General features: G+C 38.0%; 1 protein-coding gene across 2 annotated transcripts; it reads left to right on the forward strand.

The window, feature by feature from the left end:
* Window positions 1-5,779: 5,779 nt before the first annotated feature.
* On the forward strand, window positions 5,780-18,314 carry senp5.L (SUMO specific peptidase 5 L homeolog). Of its 2 annotated transcripts, XM_018261585.2 has the most exons (10): window positions 5,780-5,939; window positions 6,103-7,538; window positions 11,847-11,952; window positions 12,828-12,975; window positions 14,250-14,297; window positions 14,875-14,952; window positions 16,166-16,303; window positions 16,869-16,952; window positions 17,240-17,290; window positions 17,988-18,314. In XM_018261585.2, the coding sequence occupies exons 2-10, from the start codon at window positions 6,134-6,136 to the stop codon at window positions 18,096-18,098; spliced, it is 2,169 nt and encodes a 722-aa protein (XP_018117074.1). In that variant the 5' UTR covers window positions 5,780-5,939; window positions 6,103-6,133; the 3' UTR covers window positions 18,099-18,314.
* Window positions 18,315-19,529: the final 1,215 nt, after the last annotated feature.

Below are 19,529 nucleotides of genomic sequence, written 5' to 3' on the forward strand. Positions count from 1 at the left end.
TTCATTTGAAGCAGAATAGGTGATTCTTCACAGGCAATGAGGTTGTGGAATGCCCTACCAGGTGATAGATATTTCTATTAATGCTTTTAAGAGTGGCTTGGATGATTTCTTGAACAAGCATAATATCAAAGGCCATTGTGATGCTAAAATCTACAGTTAGTTTTGTATAGGTAATCGTATATATAGCTTACATATGGGAGTGTATAGTTAGGTCTGGATAAGTATTTGTGCACTGTGTGTTTGGGAAGGGTTTGAGGAGGACTTTGGTATTTTTTCAACCCTAATGAACTATGTAAACAGGTTTGAGACTGGTAATGTCTCTCTCTCACTCTTGGTTTTGTTGGTTGGACACTTGAGCAAAGTTTGCTAAAATCACATCCGTTTTTTAAGGTGTGTATGCTTTTTTGTGGTTGTGGTGCTTTCATTATTTTTATAATTGCACCTCACCTGCCCAGGCAGATATGAGTGTATTAATAATATTAGGGCAGGCGGCCACTAAAGGAATTGAAGGCATTTTAACATTGCAGCCTATCTCTCTCAAAATATGTGGTTTGCCAGCTCAAACTCATCTGACCTATGTGTTTAAGGGCTGCCCACAGTACAACCCACCCCTTTGCTGTTACACCCCTGCCTCTTTTCTGTCCTCGCAATACAGTGAACAGCAGTCTCACAAAATCAGCAAGTATGCACTAGCTGATTAAGAGAAAATAATAGATAATGACAGTGTCACTAGATGGATCAAAGCAATTAGGTACATTACTTTGCTGGCAGTGTAACCACATGGTCAGGCTGTAACTGAGCAGAATGTACTGGTCTAAGTAAAAACAATGGAGAATAGCGACTTAGTACGTACGTTAAGTGCAGACCAAGGGAAAATTTCTGAGCAGGTGAGTATAAAAGAAGCATATTGAGTGATGGAGAAAATATTAAGATGGTGGGGACAGGACACTGTTACACTTCTTGCAAAGTTTTTGTATTGTGAATAATTTTGGTGAGGTTGTGGGTATGTGTTTATTCAGTGTGTTTTGTGCCTTGGGGTGTGCTTGAGGGGTAGATTCTCTAACTGTTAAAATATGCATGTTGCATTGACATAATTAGAAATGTAAAGATTACAAAATTCTGAAACAATCAAAATAGTGCAGTGACCAATGATTTCATTAAAGCACCGCCAACAGTTTTCTAAAGCTCTAAATGTTACCAACAGATAAGGGGTAATTTATGAAAGACAGGGGGAAGAAGTATAGAGTGCAAAAGGGCTCAGTTGCACACCCATTAGTGCTCATTCAGCAACCACCTTTTCCCTAGGTTTCCAACACACTCTGGATTTTAGAAAAACAGACAGCAGCATAAGGGAATACAGGCCAACCCTGTCCTTATCACTTGCCATAGGGCAAACGGAAAGAACATATATATATATATATATATATATATATATATATATATATATATATATATATATATATATATATATATATTTATTTTGTTATGTACAATATATGGATGTTTACATTGAAAATAAATATATTTTGGGACTGTCAGAAGAAGAAATTAAATTGGCAAAAGGGTCCTTAATCTATGTTCAGTGGCTCTGGGTGAAAAGTTCCTGAGGATTCATTTAGAGTTCTGTTTGGAGACAGAAGTCCAGACTTTGCATCATTAAAAGAACAGTAACACCAAAAAATCAAAGTGTACCAAAGTAATTAAAATACAATGTACTGTTGCTTTGCACTGGTAAAACTAGTTTGCTTCAGAAACTGTACTATAATTTATCTAAACAAGCTGCTGTGTAGCCATGGGCAGCCATTTAAATCTGAAAAAGTAGAAAAGGCACAGGATACAAAGCATATAACAGATAAGCTCTGTAGTTAACATTGGAATTCTTCAGAACTTATCTGTTATCAACTAAGGGCTAGTCCACACGGGGAGATAGCCACGCGTTTGCGGTCGCGGCGACCGGCGCAGGCGACAGGTTTGTATGGGCGCCTATGTAAAAACGCCTGTGCTAACCACACGAGGCGATGCGCTTTTCAACAGTCGCCTGAAAAAGCCTGGCGAGGCATTTTCAGGCGACTGTTGAAAAGCGCATCGCCTCGTGTGGTTAGCACAGGCGTTTTTACATAGGCGCCCATACAAAACTGTCGCCTGCGCCGGTCGCGGCGACTGGCGCGGCGCTTTGTCGCCGCGACCGCAAACGCGTGGCTATCTCCCCGTGTGGAATAGCCCTTAGTGTCCTGTGCTTGAATGACTGCCCCATGGCTACACAGCAGCTTGTTTATATAAACTATAGTTGCGTGTTCTGAAGCAAACACACCAGTTGTACCAGTGCAGGGCAATAGTACATTATATTGTCATGCCTTTCAAACACTTTAATTTTTTGGTGTTACTGATCCTTAGAAATCATTAGAATGTATTTTACTGAACCTACTCTCTCGATATCAAAGGTTAATGAATTTATTATTTTTGACTGTTTTTCCAAAATTGATGTTTAATATTCCTGTCTCTTTCAGTCTGGCAGCTCAGTGATCCAAGTGCAAATTCTGAACTGTTACAATTTGCTACATTAGTTGATACATTTCTCAGCAGCATCTGTGGGACCATTAGCAACTATTGTATCAATTAAGGCAAAAAATTGTGATTTAAATATGAGGTACAACTCTGAATTTTTTTGTATATAAAAGCTTAATGGTTATTTATAAATGGTACAGTATAGTATGTGATCTTGCATTTCTGCAATATAACGGGCTATCACTTAATTGGTGCTGTATCAACTTCTTTGCTTTTTTTTAATACATGTCCCAAACTTGCACAAAAATCCTAAAAAGTCAGGGTATTACCCACGGTCTTCTCATAAATGTGAAATTGTGAGATTTATTTTTGTTAGTTAAACATATTTTCTTGTCACATAATATGGCATTCATGCAACTACAAAGTTACACTAAAAAAGTATGCACTTATTTGTCAGACTTAGACTGGGACAGACTTTTGGAAAAAGGGAGGTATAGGCAAGGGAGCAATTTCACAATATTATAAGAGAAACTTTGATCTATACGACTATACCAAAGGAAAGAAGGGCATGAGAATGAGCACAATGGTTGCCAGACTTAGATATGGAGCAACCTAAAGGCACTCCCCAAGACCCCATGCCTTCTTACAGAAATGTTTTTAAAATAATTTTCACTGTTCATACTACTCCCCCCCCCCACACAACTATATAAACTAAACTTATGACAACACAGCAAATGCCCAAAATGCAACCAAGAGGATGCTGATATCAGAGCCGGGCCAACCCAGCCAGGCGCCCTAGGCAACCTGGCTGGGCACGGCACCGGCTGATCGCACGCTTGGGTGCGCATGCGCGAAACTGCGCGCAGAAGCGTTATTACAAGAAATTATCCATGGCAGTCGGCGAAAGACAGGACCAGACAATGGGGTAGGCGTCAGAGCAGGTACGTGCCTGGCACCCCCCCCCCAGCTTTTCACCCTAGGCACGTGCCTACTCTGCCTACCCCTAGTTCCGGCCCTGGCTGATATGTTCCATGACCTCTGGAGTTGCCCATTAATCAAAGAATCCTGGAAAAAGGGGAGAGATTTCTCTAATGCAAATGTCCTAAACTATACCCCAATTTCCCCAGAATGTGCCACATTAGGCCTCACAACACGACTTCCATCCAAACTAACTAAAGACAGTAAAAGATTATTAATTACAATCTCAGCAGTGGGGAAAAAAACTATTCTTCACCTTCAGGATTGGATCAAACCACAGCCCCCATCCATTTCTCTCTTTATGTTAAAACTGCCTCACTTGTTTATTATGGACTGGATTGAAGCCTCTATGCAAAAGGAAAAGCTAGTCAAATTTTTTTTTTAAACATGGGAGAGCTACATCACATTACCTAAAGAAAAACAACAAGTGCTGGCGCAGTGCTTCCAGGGAACCTCATGGTATACACAGAGAATAATCCTCCGGGATCCTCCAATTGTATTATAATAGTGTACACCATATATCATTGAAAAAATTTGTAAAACAAACAATGGAAATTTAGATATATGATATGCACTGAGGATAATAGCAAGTTGTCTTATAAAACGGTACTATTTTATTCATGCTTTAATCAGCCGTAAATGCCAGTGAATTTTTGGAACTCAAGAGGAGGTTCTCCATTGCAACTTGTATACAATTTCATACCTCCCAACTGTCCCGTTTTTAGAGGGACAGTCCCTCTTTTGATAGCTCAACCCGCAGTCCCTCGTTTGTACTGGAAAGTCCCGTTTTTCTCTGCACTGAACAGCCAGAAAAAGAAACAAAGTTTCTAACTTAATTGACTTTTTGCAGAGAGCCCAGAACAGCCACAGCTGCAGATAAGATACTTTTGTAACAATTTCGAGATAAGCAAATAAGTAATTGAAACAATATAAGATAACAGGTCCCTTGGGAAAAGTTAGACTCACAGATTAAAGGCCAATTCACTTGATGAAGGGGCTTGGCCCCAAAACATTTGCTGGGATCTCACCGTGAAATAAAAAAAACCATTTTTTTGCAGAAGCACTAAAGAGTGTGCCTCGATTATTTTTGATCACTTGTCACGAAAGCTCTTTTTTGCAGCAGAGCTAACACAGAGCACCTCCTATCACTAACATATTTATATCTCATATAAAGAGAGGCAGAAAGAAGTTTTGGACGTTATACAATTCACCTTCATTAGCAAAACTGTAATAATGGGAAAAAAACACAGAAATATGTTCAAACTTTTATAACCTGTCAAATTTTGTAAAATGAACCTGGTAATTAGGGGGTGTGGCCAAAATATTTTCTCTGCTCGCCAACTTTTTTGTCCCTCTTTTTATTTCCAAAATGTTGGGAGGTGTACAATCTTACAAAAAAAATCCCATATGGATGTTCATTAAGATATAGTGTAGAAGTATTGTGTTACTAGATGCCTGTATTGCCTAGAACATGAAAAGCCTGGCCTGTTCATCAAAAAAAAAGATGTTTTTTAAAAAAAACAAACATTTTCTTGTAAATTACTTAATTCCGTCCCTAAATTGTGTAAAACCAGAACACAGAGGCCCTCTAATACAACCATGAAATATATAGTGAATAAAGTACCCCTCTAATAAAATATAAGGATATTATAAGTTACCGATTATTTTTATGACCATATAAAAACACAAGGCCGAAAGCCGAGTGTTTTTTACAGGTCATGGAGCTCCAAGGTGACTTCTAATAATATCATCATATTTTGCAAATGGGGGTACTTTATTTATTATAATACACAAGTTTCAGTAAGTCATGTGACAGAAATGACATCCGAACTCACCGTTTATAACTGATGACATCAGAACTCACCGTTTATAAGAATATAATTTACAAGATATTCATGGCTTTTGTGTATTATAACAGCCCAATAACGTGAGTTTACTTTTGTTTGGTTTTAACCCGTTGTCTTCTTAAATTTCACCTTGTTTTTCTGTCTAAATTGTAAAATAAAAGAAATTGCTCTGGTTCAGACAAATTCACTGAAAGATAAAAAAAAAAGATACTAAAGGAAAGGCTCTGCTGACCTAGCAGTGGGAACTGTTGGCAAGAATGGAAAGGGTTTTTTTAAATTCTGGAGCTCTGAGGAGACAAAAGAATGACTTGTATCTCTGCTCAAGTATTGGAGGCGACATGCATTGTTATTAAGACGCAAGCACGTGGTACTGGCAGCTTGCTCCTCCACACCAACGACGTACACTGGCGTTTCTCGTCATTTGCCAGGCGTCTGCGTGCGCGTCATTACGCTTATATAAGCTGTAGGCGTGCGTCATAATGTAGTCTCGCGAGACTGTGACAAAACTCCGTGAGAGCAGGCCGGTAGGATCGGTGGAGCTGTGTTTTGGAACAGCGTTCTGGAGCTGCGGGTGTTATGAAGATCGGGTTTTCGCGGAACAGTTGGGAGGTAAGTAAAACACCTGGTTGTAGAGAAGGGAAAGTTGTTCAGCTGATGGACATATGTACTGGTTGGCTGGAGACATTGTGTCCCACTTGTGGTTCCTCTCTCGGTTATTTCTGCATTGACGCTGCTACTTTTGTACTAATGCGTCTTTGTCGTTGCTTTACAGATTACTTTCACGTTCAGAATGTGGCGGAAAAATGAAAGCACATAGAAAACCCTTCCATTGTAAAAGAGCCCGAGCCTTTGCCTCGTCCCAGTCATGGGAGACACGAGTTGGAGGATTTAACTTGCATTACCATTTCACAAACCAACACAATGTTTTCCCACTCCACAGGAAAATCACAGGCCCTGCCCAAAGAAGACTTGCATTTGCTGTCAGAACAAAAACAAAACCCATTTCCTTGAAAAACATTCATAGATTTCTTGGGGTTCCTTGTAAAGGAAGACAATTCCTTAAGTTCTCATTGGGGCGAAAGATTGTGAGAAGAAACAGTTTGGCTCCTCAGCAGATTGCCTTGCAGGGAGACACACAGAAGGCAGCACCAAATAAATTAAACAAGGACATTGGCAATAAGATAAAATTGCAGTTAAAAGAAGAAACCTCTCAGACTCTCCGTAACGATGAAAGAAAGAAAAACATTGTGATCTTCAACAGCCGCCGACGAAAACCTTCCTCTTCCGTACAGCAAAAATGCTTTGGCGCTCCAAGCCTAATGGGAAGGTGCAATTTGTTATCTAAGGGAAGGCTCCTTTTATTTATGATGCATAAAAAGCTTTCCCTGTTCACAATTTACGGTAGATTGCAATTCCAAGCGCTCCGAAGGAGGAACAGGAACTTTAAAGCTGTAGAACCGAACAGGCAGCGATATCGGCGAGATTTTTGGAGCCGCTGCAGGAGATCGTTTCGAGACAAGTTTCACAAAACTGTTTCTTATATAAAGTCAAAGCTTCTGAGACCTGCGCAGGATATAAGCAGGCCATCCGATATGAACAATAATACATTGGGGATTTTATGTACAACGAACAGCTGCCTAAGAGATGACACTGTTAACCTGCACAATATCGACGGTCAGATTGTAAATGTGGTTTCCTGCAAACCGGTGTTAAAAATCAGCCAGCATCAGCTGCATGGCCCAGCTGCTACGTGGGGAAGTGGGAGCACAGTATCTAGAAAAATAAGTGACATTCCTGCAGCAGCTGGTTATCCAGATGATGTATGTATTTTGGGGACAGAAAAAGAAGTCTCTGTGTCATGTCAGGAGGACACAGACACACAGTCAAGGGAGGGTGATGAACTAATGCATATGGCTCCCGATAGGTTGCAGTTGTCCATTAACGATCATACTGGATGCCAGGCAACCGCTCCTGGGGAGATGCAGGAAAACTGTCCTGATTCTTCACACATGGATGTTGAAGAATCCTCAAAAATGGGTGTGTTTAATACAAAGCTGTTGGATCACCCTTACTGTAAGAGTCCACCGCAAGACACACAAGACTGCCCATCTGAAGAGGCTTTACATATGCTAGCAAGAGACTGGGTGAAGAATGGCCAGAACATAATCAGCAGTGTTTCAGATGAGCAGCTAGCATCATTTATTTGTGGTATTTACAGCTTCTTACATTAAGTTGTTACAATCCCACAGTGTTTTGGTTTACATCTTTGATATATATCCCATACAGTGATGTGATTTGTAGCAAGTTAAACCTAACGTGATTGAAACAGGATGACATTATAGTTCACCAGTGATTTTGGTTTACAGCAAAATCAGCACCCAAAAAAAACTGATCTCTTGAATTATAAATTTGAAGAATTGTATGTTTCTTCAGCTAAATAGAAATATGTCAAAGGGTAGTTAACATTTAAAGGATAACTAAATCTTCTACATACAAAAGCCTCCATCAACTGCCCTCCCTAGGCCTTCCACATCGTGCAGTCTATTACATAGAAATGCTTATGTTTAAAAAACTGAGATAAAAATGCAGAGCATGCGCAGTTGGAGATAGTCCGAGTTCAGCTTCAACTGTTCCATGCTCCGGCAGGCTCCTTGGCACCTATGAACTCCTCTGCACTGCATTTTTATCTTTGGTTTTTAAATAGAAGCTATTTTCTACGTCATGGGTTGTGCAGGGAAGAAGAGGTGAGGGAGGCCATTGAGGAGGGCTTTTGTGCATAAAGGGGTTTAGTTCTCTTTTAACTTTTAGTGTGATGCACAGTGATATTCTGACATTTGTAATTGTTCTTCCTTTTTTATTTTGTGGTTTTTAAAATATCGTATCGCTTAAAGGGGAACTAAAGTCGAAAATAGAATAATTCTAGAAATGCTGTATTTTGTATACTAAACATAAACATGAACTTACTGCACCAGAAGCCTAAATGATTTATGTTTTCAAAGCAGGTTGCAGGGGGTCACTACCTTGTAACTATGTTATACATATCTGCAAGACTATGCACATGCTCAATGTGGTCTGGGCTTCTGTTGGGAGGTTAAACAACAAAATTATCAAAACACAATTCAAAGATCTGCCATAGAAGCTGTACAACAAGACTGATTAATAAACAATATGCAGACTGCACTGGTCTGTGGATACAAATCTCTACACAGTTGTCAGCTGCTCTACAGGGAAACAACCAAAGCTGCTCGAGGTCAGTGAAGTAAGGTGGGGGGCTCCCCTCTTCTGTGATCAGTTTCCCTGCAGAGCAGTTAGGGACTGTCTGAAGTTTCCTATCCACAGCAATCAGAGTAAGTAAAACGAAGGGGGAATTTCACTGCATACAGTCAGGTTCATTATAAAAATCGGTACACATTTTTTTTATTAAAGTATATTGGAGATAGATTTCTTTTTCATTAAAGAAAGTAAAAATGGGATCTTATTTTTTGCCTTTACATACCCTTTAACAGCTCTCCGATTTGGTATTTCAACTGCTACCTGGTTGCTAGGATCCGATTTACACTAACAACCAGGCAGTGGTTTAAATGAGAGACTGGAAGCTGAAAAGGAAATGGCCTGAATACAAATACAAGTAACAAAAGTAGTAATAAATGTGCAGCATCACAGAACAATAGTTTTTTTTTACTTTTTTTTTGGTTATTGGGGGTCAGTGACTCAATCTGAAAGCAAGAAAGAGGCAGAAGAGGAAAAGCAAATAATAAGCAATTTATAAAAAAAATGTAGGCTGACAATTTGTGAAGAATATTCTGTAAATTGCTAAAAGTTAATTTGTTAAATTGTTTTAAATGCTATGTCTGTAAGTAGTGGCAATGCAAAATTTTCTGTGGCAAAGCCCTAAAAGTTGCGCACACTTTTTTTTTTTTTTTTTTGTATACGTTGAGAATTAATACAGTCATAGATCAGGCATAGCAATAACTGTAAGATTATAGTATATTGCTAAATAAAAAGAAATGTAGAGTGCTATTTTTGGCAGCTGTTTTCTAGAATTTTTAAAAATTGTGTTATTTGTCTGCAGTATAAATTATGGCTAGTAGCACTGTGTTGTTGCTGCTTAGGCCAATGTCACATTGGGTGGAGACAAAACACCACTAGGGTCTGATACAGCCAGTGGCAAAAGCTATTGGCTTCAGTTAGCACGTGGGGCATATTTTGGCCAGAAAATGCATACTTGAGTCTCTTTTGATGGGAAGATGCATTAAAGTCAATGGCATTTGCTGCTGGCTATATAGTATCTTTCAACAACCATAACTTTTGAACAATCTTTTGTAAAAGATATGAGTATCTCTTGCTTAAAGGGAATTACTTTTATTGAAAGAGACCATATATTGATCAGTTCTGGATTTAGACAACAGTACGTCATGTGAAGTCCACCTAATTTTCATTAAATTCTTTCCCTCCATGGAGGTGTTGTCTAATAGAGCACACGCTTTGGTGGGAGAAAGAATACTATTTGGGCCAGAAAATTCTCATAGTGAGCGCTATGACACCTGCACAGGGAGACCATGGTGGGACCCTAAGCATGCAAATAATGAGGAGCATCCTAGCATTATGAGCATGAATTTGATGTAGGATCGCCTGATCCTACATCGCACATACATGCACATAATGAGTGAGCCAGGCAACTGCTTATCATGCATGTGTCTGACCAAACATGCCTGTCTGCTCTGAGAGCTCCTTCTAAATGCAGCCACCTCCTAGGAGCATTTATTTTCTGGCCCAAATAGTATTGTTACCCCAACTTGAGTTTGGGTTCTGTTAACCTGCACCTACAGTGGAGGAAACTGTTTTACTGTGATAGGCGGCCTTTAAAATAATGATGCTTCCAATTCTTTGTTTAAAAGTTAATCTATGGTAAAGCTGAACTAATAGTTATTAATTTTTTGATTCTTAGAGCTATATTTATCAAAAAGTGAAGTTAGAGATCACAACAGTCCACTAGAGTGAAATACCGACTCTCCATTCATTTCTATGGGATTTTTAAAGGCGTATTTATCAAAGGGTGAACTTTCACCCATTGATAAACACCCTTTTAAAAATTCCATAGAAATGAATGGATAGTGGCGGAATTTCACACTAGTGGATTTTGGGGATCTCTACCTTCATTCTTTGATAAATATACCCCATAGCTGCCCTACAGAGGTCATTTTCAATAGAGTTTTTTTGATATGCTTTCCTTATTATAACAATCACGGCTGTTCCGAGTCAAAAACATACACCATTCATTTTATTATTAATATTTATAGAAAAGGTGTAAAATAATCAGAAAAGTCAAATGTCTAAAAATAAAACGGATACAATATATGCATTGTACTACAGCAGGACTGGCTATTTAGTGATGCTGACTGCAATAATATTTACGAGCTGTCAGTTTAACTGTCATTTGAATGATCAATAATCTCTGGTCTTTCTTATTGCACAGCTCATAAGGATCCAAAGCATTGCCAGCTCAGCTTAATATAGTAACATGTACAAGTTTCAAAACCGAAAGCTGGATTAAACGGTGAAGCATAAGTACTGTTAATCTTGTACAGATGATTAAAAAAATAAAACAGGTACACTGCATCACCCACTGTTACATATATTATATTTAGTAAATGAACCCCAGTTACCTCATTTTGGACTATATAAAGCATATATCATTGTTAAACCAGCATGGGGGCAGGGAAGGACTTATCGGGCTTGTGGCTAAACAGGGATGAGCAGAGAAGGAGGATTCAAGCCAAGCTACTAAATAATTGAGTCCACCGCAAGAACAGATAGAAAAATGACTGTAAATGTTAATGTAACTCCAAAGCATAAAAAAATTGCCATTTTTACCTAAGTAGCGTAACAGCAATTTTAATCCAGTTATTTTTTTTTTTTTGTGAACGCCACTTTTGTGAATAATTTCCCAGCCGTGTGTGGTTCTTTTTTTTTTTTTTTTTTTTTTTTTTTTTTTCCACTAATTTACATATGCCAATTAGGGTTCGGATTCGGTTTGGTATTCAGCTGAATCTTTCACAAAGGATTCAGGATTAGGCCAGACCTTGGGGGTCTGTTTTCTGTGTAGTATAGAAATACCCCCTCTCCAGCTGCTCTCCTCCCTGAGAGTAGGTGGGGAGTTGGAGACGCTAGTGGTAGGGTTGGATGTGCACAGAGGGACATTTAGAAAAAATGTTTGTTCGTGTGTGTGGGGGGGTGTGATGGCACATAGTTATACTGTGGAGTGTAATTGTTATTTGAGCTAATGTGGGAGCAGGCAACACAACTTTTCTATCAAGTGTTGCGTTGCTCTCTTGTATTATAAACCTACAGAAGAAATAATGCCCCTAGGTGAGTTTGTTGCAGACGGGCATGGGGAAAAGCAACATGGTTTTGTTTTTTTTTTAATGTTACAAAAATGTGTTGCATGATGCCTCGTCTCATGTGTTGGTACGCCTTACTACCTCTTAATGCTTTTTTGTTCAATTTCTACTCAAGGCCTTCTGGATGATATCATAAAAAAATATGGAAGCCTGATTCCATTATCAGAAAAAGATATATTGACTTGTTTAAAGGAGTCTTTTAAAGAAGATTTTTCCACCAGGTCTGTAATTTTCATACTGTTTTACTATATTATTCTCCTATCATTTGTTTTCTCTTTTCCTTTCCAACTGCCATATGTTTTGCACAACCTTTGCTATGTGAGAATGTGTCTGTGGCAAAACAAATGAACCAGCACAGCGCACATTGGCTGGGTCAGTACCTGGACCCTCCTTGTTTTACAGATACATTGCATGGATGCAGGTTTGCCTAAATGGCCACACATATACATATAAAGCACAAATGAACATTATATCCTACAAAACTGCAGATAGATAAATATAGTCTCCCAAATGTACCCCTCCTGATTAATAAAAATTATCCAGCATGAGTGATGTATTGGGTTAGCTGTATAGATATAACCTTTCTGCTTAGAACAAAAACTCTCTACATTATCCCAAAGCTTAGAGAGCATGTGAAGTGTCCCGAAAATCAGAAATAGTTATAGTGGCCAGTAGGGATGGGCGAATTTGACCAGTTTCGTTTCGCCAAAAATTCGCCGCCAGCGAAATGGCAAATTTGACCAGTTTCGTTTCCCCAAAAATTCGCCGCCAGCGAAATCTCGCCGATGCCCATTAAAGTCTATGGGCGTCAAAAACATTTTGTTGCGTGGCGAAATTTTTTTGACGCGCCTCTTTTTATTTTGACACACAACACCATACAAGTCTATGGGCATCATTTTTTCGGCGAAACAAGGCGAAAAAATTCGCCCATCCCTAGTGGCCAGCTTTTAAGATTTTTTTTTTTTTTATGCTACCATCTCTTATTTGTTAGGCATGTAATGTACATCGATTCAAGTGTAGTGCTTGCTGTAGGTTCATTTGCCCTGATATATTGAGTTTAACCGGTTTCTTATCTTGTTACCTCTGTATCTTTTAGGATATCCTTTATTAGTAAGGAGATAACAAAGTACAGAGCCAAGCATTCCAAAGCTCCTACATGCAATTTTCGTGTTTTCTATAATAAACACATGCTTGATATGGATGATCTTGCTACTCTAGATGGACAAAATTGGCTTAACGATCAAGTAAGTAAAAAAGTCTGTTTGGTTTGTGTGCTCTCACAGATGTCAAACAATTGTAAGGCCAAATCTTAAAGGGTTTCTTCACCTTGCAACTTTTTTTTTTTTAAGTTCAGTTGTTTTCAGATAGTTCACCAAAATAAGACTTTTAGGAGTTACTTTCTATTTGTGACTGTTTTTCTAAAATTGAAGTGTAAAGTTTATTTTTTCACCTTCTTATCTTTCTGAAGCAGATCTGGGAGTGGGGGTCACTGTCTGTAAACTGCTCTTAACTGATACATTAGTTGTTATTTTAGTTAGTTGCCTCCCTCTGAACCTGGCCTGGCCCGCGCTGCTCAGTCCCCTCTATTTACAGACCTGTGCCCGCCCCACTGTGACATCACAAAAGGGCCAGGGCAGGCACTAGTCTATAAATTCAGCGAACGGAAGTTGGTAGTGTGAGGTTATAGGTGGGGGAGCAGAAGGGAGCACTAGCCCCAAACCTGGCCAGTAGATTATTTGTGGTAGCTGGCCTGACCCACGGGTTTTCGCACCAGCCCACACATTACTACTGCTGAGCATAATCCCCGAGTTTCATTAAAAGCAGCTGTTATAATTGATACAATAGTTGCTAATATTCCACATATTCTGCTGAGAAATGTATTAACTTGTGTAGAAAATTGTTATAGTTTAGATTCTGCGCCTGGATCACTGAGCTGCCAGACTGATACCAGAGACGCGAACATTAAACTTCAAAAAGAAAACTTCTGTAAAAAAAAAAAAAAAAAAGTCTTTCTGTGAATAATCTGAAAACAACTGAATGTGTTCAGAAGGTGAACAAGATTGTAGATAGGTTGATGAATGTTGCTTGTAATAATACTGCATTATGGGCATCTTTACACATTTTCTCTCCCAGCTGAAAGGGCTGCAAATCTCTGAAGATAAGTTCCTTTTAAATATGTATTTTTAATATAAAATGTTTAAAACCGGAAGTACATTATTACTTATACGTAAGTCAGAGCTCCTTGTGTGGTACAACTATTTGTGTTTTCTTCACAAGTCTCACCAGTGGTATAAGGTGCTCTCCTTTTGGCAGAAGATTCAAGGCATCCAATTCACCAAAAGAACATAATATTATGTGTCAAACATGCCAGTGGCAGCATGTGGGAAATCTGTTTTGGCATTTTCTTTGTGCATTTATGATAGTGAATCTGCCATTTCTGCTAGCCATGTTTTGCTGAATATTATTGTTCTCCAGTGTTTCACTGATTGCTTGATATTTTACTTACTTACTTTTACAGGTTATAAACATGTATGGTGAGCTCATAATGGATGCAGTACCTGACAAGGTGTGTAGTTTGATTCTTATTTCATGTGTTGGGCATCTTTACATTGTATTCACTGCTGAAATAATTCTAGGAAAATTGTTAGCGAATAAATTGTGGTGAAAAAAATAATTAATAACATGGTTAATCTGCATATTTATAAAGGTGTGGTTTTTTTTTTTTTTAGGCCATACTTTTTAGGCCATACTAATACCAAAAAGTACACCATTATTTATCACCATCTAATATTTGCTGGTGTGAAAGTAGTGGTGACATTATAGATAGATTGAAAAGCCATGTAAAAAAAAAAAACTTATTTGAACTCTTGCTACATATTTGCAAAGTCATTACACTGACTTTAAAATACGTGTAAGTTGGTATATTTCATCCCTTAATGTCCAAATACAAATTATATTTGTCTTGCATTTACACGTATGAAATAGGGTTGCACTGTTGCTTGTTTTGATTAGGGCATCTGCTAAATTGTAGCAGACTGACACTTGTCCTAAAGATAGGTCATTCAGAATCTGGCTGATTCATGATATTTTTAAAGGTGTTTAAAGCTTTTTTTTTTTTTTTTTTTTTTTTTTTTTCTCCCCAGGTACATTTTTTGAACAGCTTTTTCCACAGACAGTTGGTTACCAAAGGTTACAATGGGGTAAAAAGATGGACTAAGAAGGTATTTTGTTTTCTTTAAAGAATCCTTGATTTAAAACTGTTCTAAAATGTTTTAATGACCAGCATGAGTGTAGTAGGATTTAGTTTTATTAGTCAGGGGTTACGTTGCGGTGTTATTATAAGGCCAATAAGAATTTCAGGGTCCGCTACATAAGAATCTGAAGTGTTCATGTAATAATGATTTGCATTAGTCATAACAGCTATTGCATAAATAGTAGGGATGCACTGAATCCACTATTTTGGATTCGGCCTAACCCCTGAATCCTTCGCAAAAGATTCGGTTGAATACCGATCTGAATTCTACTTTGCATAAGCTTGCATATACTTCCTTGTTTTGTGACAAAAAGTCACACGATTTCCCTCGCCTCCCCTAATGTGCATATACAAATTAGGATTTGGTTTGGCCAGGCAGAAGGATTCGGTCAAATCTGAATCCTGCTGAAAAAGGCTGAATCCTGGATTTGGTGCATCCCTAATAAATAGCATAACTTTTGAATGTAAATTTCTGCACTCCAGGACACAAGAAATTAAATGGTCAGCAGGTCGGTTCCTCATTGATCAGTTTGTTTTAGCGTATATGGTGAATATTGTGTTTTCAGATGTTAAAACTTTGCATGTACCTGTGATATGAGTAAGCAACATGATCAAGCATCTTCTTTCCAGAAAGAATCTGAAAAGAATAAATATATTTGGGGGGGTGCTTACATTTATACAACAGATGCTCTCATAGTTACTTTGAGTTATGGTAAAGATTATCAAGAGATTTTATTCTATTCTGCTGTTCATAATAACATATAATGGGCTATTATTCAGTAAGTTATTCAGTGCTTCGTCTCATTGTAGGATAAGGTAATGTTGTTTGTTTCTGAGTGGCACTACACACTCTCTTTACCTGTGATATGAGGAAGCAACATGATCAAGCATCTTCTTTCCAGAAGGAATCTGAAAAGAATATATATATTTGGGGGTGGGGGTTACATTTATACAACCAGATGCTCTCATAGTTACTTTGAGTTATGTTAAAGATTATCAAGAGATTTTATTCTATTCTGCTGTTCATAATAACATATAATGGGCTATAATTCAGTAAGTTATTCAGTGCTTCGTCTCATTGTAGGGTGAAATGTTTGTTTCCGAGTGGCACTACACACTCTCTCACCAACAAGTCTTACCTGTCATAATATTGAGTAAAATGTCTGCTTGTGTTTTCATAGGTGGATTTTTTCGAGAAGTCTCTGCTGTTAATTCCCATACATTTAGAAGTGCATTGGTCTCTCATTACTGTGAATATCCCACAAAAAATTATTTCGTTTTATGACTCTCAAGGCATCCATTTTAAGTTCTGTGTAGAGGTAAGATCGTTATTAAATATATTGTTTTCTGAATTTTTTGCTGGTAGTTCTCCTCCACTTACCTTGTCAAGATTTTATTTGGCAGTTGAGGGAGGGGAGTGTACAGAGATAACTGGAATACATTTAAGTGGTTATTACATTATGTACATTTAGAAAGTGTCTGACATGATTAGAAATGCATATTTCTCATATGGGTTTTTAACAGCAAAATATAGGAGTAAATATAGTTATTTTTAATAGGGATGCACCGAATCCACTATTTTGGATTCAGCCGAACCCCCGAATCCTTCACAAAACATTCGGCCGAATACCGAACTTAATCCGGGTGGGAAGAAGGAAAACATTTTTTACTTCCTTGTTTTGTGACAAAAAGTAATGCGATTTCCCTCCTCACCCCTAATTTGCATATGCAAATTCAGATTCAGTTCGGCCGGGCAGAAGGATTCGGCCAAATCCGAATCCTGCTTAAAAAGGCCGAATCCTGGATTCGGTGCATCCCTGAATTTTTAAGGAAGGTTAAATGAAAATTGATCTAATACTTTGGTGTGCACATTGTATATTCCAGAATATACGAAAATATCTACTAACGGAAGCCAGGGAGAAAAACCACCCAGAGTTTCTTCAGGACTGGCAAACTGCTATAACAAAGGTACATTACGTTATTGTTTGGTTTGTTGGTAATTGTAGAGGTGCATCCAGTTAGTGACCCTTTACTTGGACATGTGGAAGTATATTTGTAGGTGCTGCCATTCAGCAGGACAAATAAAGGCCTAGACATTTGTAGGTAAAGGAAGCAGTGCTATAGTTGACTGGGGATTAAATGAATGTAAATATGACTGTTTAAAGTTCTCAAACAAATATACTTTTAAACCATAAGCTATAGGTTACTTTTTGCAATGAAATTCTATGGTAATTCTTTAAAACTTTCATCTATAGTGCATTCCACAACAGAAGAATGACAGTGACTGCGGTGTGTTTGTGCTTCAGGTGAGTATACGTAAATATAAGTATAAGAAGCATCGTAGATAGCTTTTAGCATGCATTTAAATTCAGTCATTGGTTCAGAGATTAGAATGTTTGAAAGGATAGTAACGTATCTACATACATAGGCAACAAAAAGTTTCTTTTTAAGGGCTCTTGGGAATGCCCAAGCTTTCCTCAGCAGCACCCATTGGCATTGCCATTGCCGAATATTTCCCATTGTTTTCTACTGAAAACAGGCTTAAGAAAGCAGTGTAACCCCTCATTTTACATTTGTTTAATGGACAGGGTTTGCACTGAACGTGTTTTATTTCGAAGTCCATCACTTACAACAGAGTTGTCCCTTTTGTTTACTGGCAGCCAGCAAAGAGGAATGTGCACAGAAAGTAGGGATTCATTGAATATATACATTTTTGGATTCAGCCAAATTGTGAACTAAAGACAAATCCATATTTGCATAAATTTGTCCTAAGATTTAAAGTCATGTGACTCCAAGGGTTCAGGTTTGGTTTTGGCTAAATCAGAATCCTGTAAAAGGTGCTATGATTCAGCTGAATCCTGTGCATTGTTAGATGTACAAGTCAATCCTTACAATATCCTGTTTACTAGTTTTTGTTGGAAGATGCCAGTTCAGTAATATAGAGGTACCAGTTAAGTCAGGTTGCTACTTAATTAAGAATAATTTTTCCTTATTTCTTTTCAGTACTGCAAGTGCCTCGCTTTAGATCAGCCTTTTCAATTTTCCCAAGAGGACATGCCTAGAGTGCGGAAAAGGATTTATAAAGAACTTTGCGAACGCCGACTCATGGATTAAACATTAAAGCTTCATTTCCTTTCCCTTGGAATCAATCTAAGCTCTACTTGAATAGCATAATACTTCCACGACTTTGAAGAAAGAGATTTAGAAGGGCAGTTTATACCCTCCATCGTTACCTCAGATTTTTTTTCCCCCCCCCCATTTCCACCTTTGGTCAGTTGTGGGAAATGACATTGGTTGGCTGTGAGACATAAAATTACCATGAATTATTAATGACATTTTGTTTCTTGTATTTAATATTTATTATGTTAGCATGCAATAATGCAAAGAGCATGCAGCAGTAAAACTAGATTTGATGCACCTTTGACTTGTAGATAGAAGTAACAAAGTTTAATTTGTCAAAACAAATTAGGTTTTTTTTTTTTTGTTATTAAAATGGCTGTATAAAATTGATATGGAATTCCTAGAAAATTTATATCATGAAGCTGCCATATCTTTGTGACAGGGACTGGTAACTGGGAGAACTATACTTCCTGGTATCTCTTAAAGGAGAACTAAACCCTAAAATATGGCGGAAAATGCCATATTTTATATACTTGTTTCAGCTTCTCAATAGCAGCAATTGGGCTGATTATTAAATTCTGATGCTAATTGCACTGGTTTCTGTGATGCCATGTAGTAATTATCTGTATTAATTACAAATCAGCCTTATATTATGACATGTATATTCTATGTGTCCTGTATATTGTGAGTGGGTCCCTCAGCTAAGGAAGTGACAGCAGTACAGAGCATGTGCAGTGAATGAGCAGAAAAGAAGATGGGGAGCTACTCTGGCATCTTTGGAGACACAGATCTTTACTGCTAAAGGGCGGTGTCTGGTACAAAACACAATGTACAACATTTCTAGCAACTTCTTTAGTTAGACTTTAGTTCTCCTTTAACCAGCTCATTTGGTAAGTTAACAAATGCGCCAAGATAAATAATTGAGAGCACCTTCCATTGGATGGAAAGGAAATAAATGGTGTGCAGGGTCAAGTAAAGTACTTGATTAACAAAAAAAAAATGTCCCATTTAGCTGCACCCATCCATTGTGTAGTCAGGGAGTCCCATCAAACATAAATTAAAATGTATCTTTTAATAGTAAACTATAAAAGTATGTCCAGAAACAAACAGGCGGTTAAGAGCAAAATTAGGAGGGAAGGTTATTCGGTTTTATCTGGTCACTAGCTTATAGGCGCATTGTAGAGTGTTAAATGCTATAGAAAATCTGAGCAAAGTCAGTGCATTCACATACTCTAATAACAATTGTGTCATGATAGACGTAAACTTGTAGGTATTGCAGGCAACCAAAAAATAAATTAATTAAAGCCCACCACTGGTGAAGTACTCTCTCACGTTGGGGAGATAAAACAAGGGCCATTTATCAGCAAGAGTTTCGCTCTTCACTTGCTATTGCTGATGTATAAACACGTGTTTCGCTTGATCTAC

Source organism: Xenopus laevis, chromosome 5L, assembly GCF_017654675.1.
Source record: "Xenopus laevis strain J_2021 chromosome 5L, Xenopus_laevis_v10.1, whole genome shotgun sequence".
NCBI classification, from domain to species: Eukaryota; Metazoa; Chordata; class Amphibia; order Anura; family Pipidae; genus Xenopus; species Xenopus laevis.

Bases quoted from the DNA above. Each gene is read 5' to 3' on its own strand.
- senp5.L (XM_018261585.2), top strand. From the start codon at position 6,134: ATGAAAGCACATAGAAAACCCTTCCATTGTAAAAGAGCCCGAGCCTTT. The intron at 7,539-11,846 runs GTATTTACAGCT...TTTCTACTCAAG, and splicing joins GCTAGCATCATTTATTTGTG to GCCTTCTGGATGATATCATA. The intron at 16,304-16,868 runs GTAAGATCGTTA...TGTATATTCCAG, and splicing joins ATTTTAAGTTCTGTGTAGAG to AATATACGAAAATATCTACT.